Source organism: Mandrillus leucophaeus, unplaced genomic scaffold, assembly GCF_000951045.1.
Source record: "Mandrillus leucophaeus isolate KB7577 unplaced genomic scaffold, Mleu.le_1.0 Scaffold2, whole genome shotgun sequence".
Taxonomy (NCBI): Eukaryota; Metazoa; Chordata; class Mammalia; order Primates; family Cercopithecidae; genus Mandrillus; species Mandrillus leucophaeus.
Window position 1 is genome coordinate 6,279,789 of NW_012102031.1, and position 9,213 is coordinate 6,289,001.

Genomic DNA, 9,213 nt, shown 5'->3' on the forward strand with positions numbered 1-9,213 from the left:
CTTGCTTTTACTTTGAAGTCAATCAGGCAGCATTAAAAAAAAGTCCGGGAGAGGCTGGGCACGGTGGCTCACGCCTGTAATCCCAGCACTTTGGGAGGTTGAGGTGGGTGGATCACAAGGTCCAGAGATCGAGACCATCCTGGCCCACATGGTGAAACCCCGTCTCTACTGAAAATATAAAAATTATCTGGGCATGGTGGCGCGCACCTGTAGTCCCAGCTACTTGGCAGGCTGAGGCAGGAGAATCGCTTGAACCTGGGAGGCGGAGGTTGCAGCGAGGCGAGATTGCACCACTGCACTCCAGCCTGGTGACAGAGCGAGACTCTGTCTCAAAAAAAAAAAAAAAAAAAAGTCTTGGAGAAACACATCAAAGAGCATACAGCTAGCCAGGCAAGTAAATCAGCCTTTGATTGCCCCGTTCCTTACCTGTGTACAAAGGTGTGAACGTGCATGTGTTTGTGTGCATGTGCATACATGCCTATGTGTTTTAGGGGGCTTATGACACCTCCCTACCCAGAGAGAAGCCTGCTCCCTCTTCTGTGATCCCCTTCCCAATTCTGTCTTGTAGTGGACAAAAGTCCTGTGGTCATTCTGTTCAGGATTCAGAGCCCAGCCCCAGATCTAACTTCTCCTGTCATCTTGGGCAAGTCACCTGAATTTTTTGTTGTTGTTGTTGTTGAGACAGTTTCGCTCTTGTTGCCCAGCCTGGAGTGCAACGGTGCGATCTCGGCTCACTGCAACCTCCGCCTCTGGGGTTCAAGTGATTCTCCTGCCTCCGCCTCCCCAGTAGCTGGGATTACAGGCGCCTGCCACCATGTCCAGCTAATTTTTTGTATTCTTCGTAGAGACGGGGTTTCACCATGTTGGCCAGGCTGATCGCGAACTCCCAACCTTAATCACCTGACTTATCTATGCCCCTCACCTGTAAAATGGAGAATAATAACACCCGTTTCTCCGAGTTGTTAGAGTAAATGGAGGCAGAGCACTTAGCATCCTCTCTGGCATATGGAGACAGTAAACAGGAAGGACTACGAAGGTGTCTCAGCCCTGACGGTGTATTTGTGTATATGTTAAACATTCACTGGCCCCTGCAGAGACAAAGGGAAAGCTTCCCTTTCTCCTCGTGAAGGCTCACTGAAAATCGACAGACAAAAGGAAGATTAATTGGAGAAAAGGCAAAATGTATTTCAACATGCAGAGCATGAGGGAATTACAGAATGGTTACCCAATAACCCAGTGGGGTACAGGTACATACGCCCTTCTTCATGGGGGAAGGAGAGATGGGGGACACGTGGCGATTTGAAGGACAGTCAGTGGTTTTTAGGGGGAAACGAATGAGCCCAATGTCTAGACGATAATTAATAATTTCTTTGGACCTTGAATGGGAAAGAGAGCAGATAATGGTTTGGGATGAAGTTTGGGTTCTAGGTGTGGTGTTTAATGTTCAGTCTCATATCCTCTGGGATATGAGTTTTAACCTCTGGCTAATGATATTCCAGAAAAGGTAACTGTGTTCCCCTTTGGCAGGTCCAGTTTCTAGGAAGATAAAGAAACTTCAGAGAACAGCGTCATCCTGCACTTTGAGAGAGACAGAGAATTCAGAGAAGGAGGCAGAGAGGTCAGATAGACCTCGAGGCTGCTTCATGTCAGAGCACCGTATTTTAGGGCAACGCTTTCTGAGCCCCAACACCCCCATCCATGTCAGTTGCTGTGCTGGTGCCAGGACAGGAAATATGAATAAGATACGTTACCCCTCAAAGGTTTACAGCCCAGCCAAGGGAGGCAGGCGGGGCAGGTGCAGGGCAGGAGAGCAGTAACTGTAACAATACAACACCGTGGTCAGGCACAGTGGCTCAGGCCTGTAATCCCAGCATTTTGAGAGGCCAAGGCAGGTGGATCATTTGAGATCAGGAGTTCAAGACCAGCTTGTCCAACATGGTGAAACTCCGTCTCTACTAAAAATACAAAAATCAACCAGGTGTGGTGGTGCGCACCTGTAATCCCAGCTACTCCAGAGGCGGAGGCAGGAGAATTGCTTGAAACTGGGAGGCGGAGGTGGCAGTGAGCCGAGATCACACCGTTGCACTTTAGCCTGGGTGACAGAGTGAGACTCCATCTCAAAACAAACAACCAACCAACCAACCCGTGGATTTGGTGCTTATCGGGTCAGTTTCTGCTCTCAGTGCTATGTATGAACCAAATCTTTTCATCCTCACAGCAGTCCTATAAAGTGGATTATTGCCATGTCACAGATGAGGAAATCCAGGCCCCTCTGCCCACACTCACGGCCAGGGAGTTGGAGGTCAGGGTGCTCCGGAGGCTGCCCTTTGAACCATCCCCTGCTGCAGCTCTCCCTGGAGCAAGGGGGCATAGTCCAGGGAATTCATAAAAGGGACTATGTGCAGGTGTGGAGGTGCCTCTCAGACCCAGAACCAGCTCCCCCCAACCCATGGTGGTTCTCTGTGTTTCCACTTCTCAGATACTCCTCGCCACGTTGTTGCCAGGGTCCATGTCTATCCCGCCCCATGAGGCGAATGCCCCCTCTCGGGGCTGGTCTTTATCCTCCATGCCCCCAGATCCTGCCACAGGGCCTGTCCCTAGGAAGTGCCCTGGAACGAATGGAGGAGACAGGCTGAGTGTTGGGAGTGGGCTGGGTGGGGGACCTGGACAAAGGCAATGGGAGTAGAGGTGGAGGTGTGACCGGCTGTAGTTAAGTGGGACAGAGTCTCAGGTCACTTGCTGCCAGGTCTGGGCCTGCGTGACCCACAGGTGGTGACCGTGCACGCTGAGACAGGGGACACAGATGGAGGAGCAGGGTTGGGGCCTCACAGGCCACGACTCAGGGGTCTGAGTTCAGGAGGAATCCAGTTGCGGGAGGCCCCGATTCCAGAGTCACTGGCTCAGCACAGTCATTGAAACCATCCGAACGGTGGCATTATCTAGAGAGCAGGCCCGCCTTGAAGTAGGCCGAGGCAGACTCTAGAGAACAGGGACAGGAAACCAGAAGGGCAATCAGCTAGGATTCAGTATCGAGGACCTGAGGACCCCAAAGTCCTAACAGTTTAAGGGCAAGGAGCTCCTGCAGGTATCGCTGTGCAATCAAGGGACCAAACAAAGCCACTGGAAGTTCAGGCAAGATCAGCCTACCACATTCCACCCCTACCAGGTTAATAGGCGAAAAATTTAGTTGCTTAAAATAACGCTTTCTGTTAACCTGAACATTTCAACATTTCATCTTCCCCCAAATGATTCATCCTCCATAAGTTAAGGATAATAAAGCTCCACTGTGCTTATATAGCTGAGGTTATTTCAGTAGGTGTGACAGCTGACTTCATTTTGAGCCTTACCTGATGTGACATCACACCCACACTGGGCATGGCAGAACTGAGTTTGCTCCCATTTTTCAGATGAGAAGACTGAGGCCCCAACAGGAAGGCTCTGGAACGCAGACCTTCTGGGGCCTGGTGCAAAGCTGATTCCACAGCACCAGGACCAGATCACTGCATAGATTCATATTCAGGCCACTGTGTGGATGGGGGCTTTGATCCCTGGCGGCAATGACCCAGGAAGTGGAAAACATTCCAGCACGGCTGGTTAGGCAAGGTTGGGAAACGCATTTCCAACTGCTCCTGACACAGAGGGGGCGCCAAGCAAATATTTGCCAAGTGGATAAAAATTTCATCATTCTTGTTGCTCAGTGTTGCAAGCTCCTGCCTCGAACACACAGGGTGGGTGGGGCAGGCCCTGGCAAAGGCCAGGATCCTGCAGTGAGTGGTTAATTATTCTAGGAGTTCAGGCTTGCAGGAGGCCGGACGGAGCTGGGGGGAGGGTGTGTGCCTAGTTCATTCCTAACGAACTCCTGCAAAGTTAAGCTGAAGTTCTGTGAGTCCTAGAAAGGTACAGCTAGATCTCCCACCTCTGGGCAGGTCACCTCCGAGCCTGTCCATACCCAACGAGGACCATCCCAGGAGAAAAAAAGCCCAGGGCTGGGATCAGCCTTGGTTTCCTTGCTAGAGGTTGGACTAGGGTAGTAGGGGAAGGGCACCTAACCCAAACCCGTTGATTGAATTCCACTGCTCAAGGTTTCCCTGTGGAGCTGAGAAACATGTGGCCATCTTCCCTGAGCTTCTCACGTGTTTCTGTTCTTACTTTGATCCTGGAATCTGGAAAACCATGGCAGGCAAGATCCGCTGGAGAAACTCCTTCCCTGGAGAATTCTAACTCCAGTTAGGTTCCTCTAGCAAACTAGCTGTGTGCCCTGAGGCGAATCACTGAACCTCTCTGAGCTTGTTTTCTCACCTGTAAAATTAGTCTGTTGTGAAATAGATCATTTCACAGCACCCCCTTCTCTCTGGAAATGTACTCGAAAAGACTAGTTTCTCCTCCCTAGTTTGAAAGCTTTGAGAGGGCTGGGACACAATTCTATTTGTCACTCTCTCTCCTCCAGGGCCAGAAATGCAGAAGGCACTTAACATGCTGAATAAATAAAACTCCTTTAAAACTAATGGAAAGAAACACTTGATGTTTACTCTGCACCAAGCAAAACAGTTTCTATGGATTATCTCATGTAATCCTCATACTGCTCAAAAAGGTACTCTTTTTTTTTTCTTTTTTCTTTTTTAAGATATGCTCTCGCTCTGTCTCCCAGGCTGGAGTGCAGTGGTGTGTATTCACAGCTCACTGCAGCCTTGACCTCCTGGACTCAAGCGATCTTCCCACCTTAGCCTCCCAAGTAGCTGTGACTACAGGCATATGCCACACTGCCTGGCTCATCTTTTTTCTTATTTTTTTGCATACAGATGAGGTCTCACTATGTTGTCCAGGTTCGTCTTGAACTCCTGAGTTCAAGTGATCTTCCCACCTATGCCTCCCAAAGTCTTGAGGTTGCAGGCCTGAGTCACCATGCTGGCCAGGAAGGTACTATTGTGCCCGTTTTAAAGGTGAAGAAACGGGTCTGGGCACTACGGCTCATGCCTATAATCCCGATGCTTTGGGAGGCAGAGGTGGGTGGATCATGAGGTTCAGGAGTTTGAGACCAGCCTGGCCAACATGGTGAAACCCTGTCTTTACTAAAAATACAATAATTAGCTGGGCATGGTGGTGAATGCCTGTCATCCCAGCTACTCGGGAGGCTGAGGTAGGAGAATAGCTTGAACCTGGGAAGCAGAGGTTTCAAGGAGCTGAGATCGTGCCATTGTACTCCAGCCTGGGCAACATAGCAAGACTCTGTCTTGGGGGGCGTGGGAGGTGGGGGAAGAAATTGAAGCCTGCAGAGGCTGGGCAGCATGTCTGAGGTCAGGCAGCCTTGTGTGGAGTGGCTGGGACCAGAAGCTAGATCAGAACCTCACATGTTTGCAGACAAACTTGTCTCCTCCAAGGGGCAGATCCATTCCAGGAAGAAAAAATAAAGCTTGCCTAAGACCGGCCAGCAAGAGGGGAGTGTCCAAACTGCTTCACTTCCACTTCCGGGAGAAGGTGCTCATGATGGGGATCGGGCAGCCCCTCCACGTTGGGTTCCCTGTCTACGCTGTTCCTGACTGCAGTGGCGAATGGTGTTATTTGCCCCTAGAGCAGTGGTTCTTAACTGGGGGTGATTTTTGCCCCCCAGGAGACAGCTGGCCACATCTGGAGACTTTCGGTTGCCATAACTGGGCAGCATTACTGGCATCTAGTGCAGAGGCCAGAAACGCCCTCTCTGGTCTTGTTTCCAAAGGAAGGGCCAATAAGATATCTCCCCAGTGCTGCCTGGCAGGACACTGCCCCTGCCTGCTGAGATGCTGCCTGGGGGCTGGAAAGGCGGGGAGGGGTGATCCAGGTCGTGATGGGCAGGGGGGAGTTTGGGGCCTTCTCAGACACCGACATCCACCTCTGCACAAAGGATAAATCCAGGGCAAGCAGTATGGAGCCCCTATCCTTGGGAAATGGGGAGAGATGTTCTCCTTGAGCAGAAAGAATCAAACTCCCTGGGTCCACCCACTCCGGGAATTCCAGAGACCAGCCTCCAAGTGTGAGCTTCCAGAGTTTAGAGCCAGGTTCTCCTCCAATTCAGCCCAGCTCAGCCCTTCCCTAGAATATCCCAGCTGGGCTGGAACATTCCTCCTTGGCATGGCACAGGCTCCTGTTAAGCTCTGGACCCATGTCCTTCTGGAAATGAGATGTACTATTTACCTGCTAGAAGGGCAGGTGGTGGGAGAGTAGCTTTGGGTGGGATCACAGACATGTCACAGCAAAATTCACCTTAAACAGGCCAGATGCCAGAAGGGAGAACGCCCGGGATTATGGGCTAAGGGAGAGCTTGCTAGGTGCTAGCCCAGTCACGGGAGCGGAGAGCTCTGGGGCCCCAGCACTGCTCAGAAGGCAGAGACAGGATGTCCAAGACCCTCAGGCTCCCCAGAGTGACCTTTGCTGGGCATGACAGAACCCCTGGCTCCTTAGGAAAACCGAGGCAGCCCCAGCGCTACAAAGATTTAGCACTTGGTGGTTTTATTTCTTCAAAAATAAAACAGAAAGGAGGCGGGGCCCCAGCTCAGCACCATGTGGGCAGCTCAGAGTTGCAGCCTCCCTCCTCCAGGGCTCGCCTCTGCCTTTCCTCCCGCCCCCACGGGCAGCCAACAAGTCGACAGGATTCCTGTCCTTTGAGATGTCACCCAAAAGTCACCTGAGTTGAATGAAGAAACACTCTCTCGGTTAAAGCAGAGCCAGAGCTACCAGGCCAGGCATTGCTGGTGGCCAGCATCACTCGAGCTTGCCTGCGTCCTGCCCAGCCTCAGTGGCTCTTCCCCCGGCCCTCTGAGATGATATCTTCGGGCCGGGCACGCATGTACCACTCCACCCAGGAGCCATCATAGATGGGCACGTCGGGCTTGCCGCAGAGGTATGCCCCTAGTGCCACGTGGCAGGCCGTGACGCCAGAGCCACACGTGGCCACCAGTGGCTTGGACAGGTCCACCTTCTTCTCCTGGAACAGATGGCGGATCTCCTCAGGGCTCTTCTCCAGCCCCTCCTGGGTCAGGAAGTCTGTGAAGGGGATGTTCACGGTACCGGGGATGTGGCCAGGTTCAATGCCTACAGCAGGGGAGCAGGGAGGAGGCGACAAATAGAAGGGTGCTATGAATGGTGCCTCGTATTTGTGGTGCCCGAGATATTGAGATCACGCCATGCAAGCATGGTGCTAAATCCTTTCTATCCACCATCTCGTTTAATTATCACAACGATAAAATTCGAGCACTGTTTAGAGGAGTCCCCATTTTATACACGGTGATACTGACGTTAAGTACCATCTAAGGCTAATGCATCTGCCAAATTGCTGACTGAACTTTGAACCTAAGAATTGGCCCGCAAGGTTTCCTGACTATGCACCCTAGGGACAGCAAAGCAATAGACAAGACCCCTGCCTAGCTAGAACGTGCAGCACCTGCAGGCAAGGAGTTTTAATCTGGCAGGGCAGACAGGCAACTAAATACTTACAAGCATAATGGGTGTTCCAAAAATGCCCTACTGGGTGGCCTGGGGCATGTCAAAAAAAATAACGCCAGTAATAGCAATAGCTGATACTATTACTGAGACAGGGTCTCGTTCTGTTGCCCAGGCTGAAGTGCAGTGGCATAATCATGGCTCACTGCAGCCTCAACCTCCTGGGCTCAAGCAATCCTCCTGCCTCAGCTTCCCCCTGAGGGGCTGGGACTACTACAGGCACATGCCACCATGCTCAGCTGATTTGTTTTTTTTCTTTCTTTTTTTTTTTTTTTTGAGACGGAGTTTTGCTCTTGTCGCCCAGGCTCGAGTGCCGTGGCACGATCTTGGCTCACTGCAGCCTCCACCTCCTGGGTTCAAGTGATTCTCTTGCCTCAGCCTCCCGAGTAGCTGGGATTACAGGCTAATTTTGTATTTTTGGTAGAGACGGGGTTTTACCATGTTGACCAGGGTGGTCTCGAACTCCTGACTTCAGGTGATCCACCTGCCTTGGCCTCCCAAAGTGCTGGGATTACAGGCGTGAACCACCGCGCCTGGCCTAATTTGGTTTTTGTAGACATGGGTTCTCACTATATTGCTCAGGATGGTCTTGAATTCCTGGCCTCAAACAATCCTTCTGCCTCGGCCTCCCAAAGTTCTGGGAATATAGGAGCTTTGCCTGGCCAATAGCTGATGTTACTGAATGCTTACTTTGTGCCACGCACTGTTTGGAGACGGTCAGCTATTGTTTCTCCTTTAATACACCCCAAAATTCTCTGGGAAAGAAATGATTATCCTCTTTTGTACAGATGAAGAGAATGAAGTACAAAGACTAGCTTGTGCAAGCTAGCAGAGGGCAAGGAGGAGTAAACCCAGGCAAGTCTATGCCTCCCATCATCATGCCACACTGGCTGGGGGCTCAGCGGGTGGAGGAAGTTTCTCTGAGAATGCCCCGAAGGATGAGCAGGATTCAGTCACATAAAGGGGTCTGGGTGGATGGAGGCCTAGAGCATCCCGGGCAAAGGGAATCTGAGAGGCGAGGTAACCACCTGTTGCTCGGAGGGGTTTTAGGTCATTGTAGAGAAAGCCCAGACAGTGAGGAGGCAGAGGCTCAAAGGGGAAGCCAAAGGGGATGGAAACGCCTTAGCAGGCCTGGAGTTAAGACTTGAGGGCTTTGACCTGACTGCAGGGGGAACTCAGGTTTCTATGTTTACTTTTTTACTGTTACTTTTTCTTTCTTTCTTTCTTTTTTTATTGAGAAGGGGCTTGCCATCATGTCCAGGATGGTCTTGAACTTCTGGGCTCAAGGGATCCTCCCACTTCAGCCTTCCAAAGTGTGAGAATTATAGGTAGGAGTTACCTTGCCCAACCTAGATTTCCATTTTTAAAAGATCATTTTGATTGTAGCAGAAAGAATGAGATGGGACGCCTGGCGCGGTGGCTCACGCCTGTAATCCCAGCACTCTGGGAGGCCGAGGCGGGAGGATCACGAGGTCAGGAGATCAAGACCATCCTGGCTAACACGGTGAAACTCTGTCTCTACTAAAAATAAAAAAAAAATTAGCCGGGCATGGTGATGGGCGCCTGTAGTCCCAGCTACTCGGGAGGCTCAGGCAGGAGAATGGCGTGAACCCAGGAGGCGGAGCTTGCAGTGAGCCGAGGTTGCGCCACTGCACTCCAGCCTGGGCGACAGAGCAAGACTCCATCTCAAAAAAAAAGAAAAAAAAAAAAATACCAAGAATGGGATGGGAAAGGCCCCTG

General features: G+C 51.4%; 1 protein-coding gene across 1 annotated transcript in view; it reads right to left on the reverse strand.

The window, feature by feature from the left end:
• Nucleotides 1–6,462: 6,462 nt before the first annotated feature.
• The window catches only part of MPST (mercaptopyruvate sulfurtransferase), a 10,563-nt gene continuing 7,812 nt past the window's right edge, over nucleotides 6,463–9,213 (reverse strand). The window contains exon 3 of the mRNA XM_011978927.1: nucleotides 6,463–7,065. Within this exon, the coding sequence (XP_011834317.1) occupies nucleotides 6,767–7,065 (299 nt within the window). The 3' untranslated portion in view covers nucleotides 6,463–6,766. The remainder of the gene's footprint in view (nucleotides 7,066–9,213) is intronic.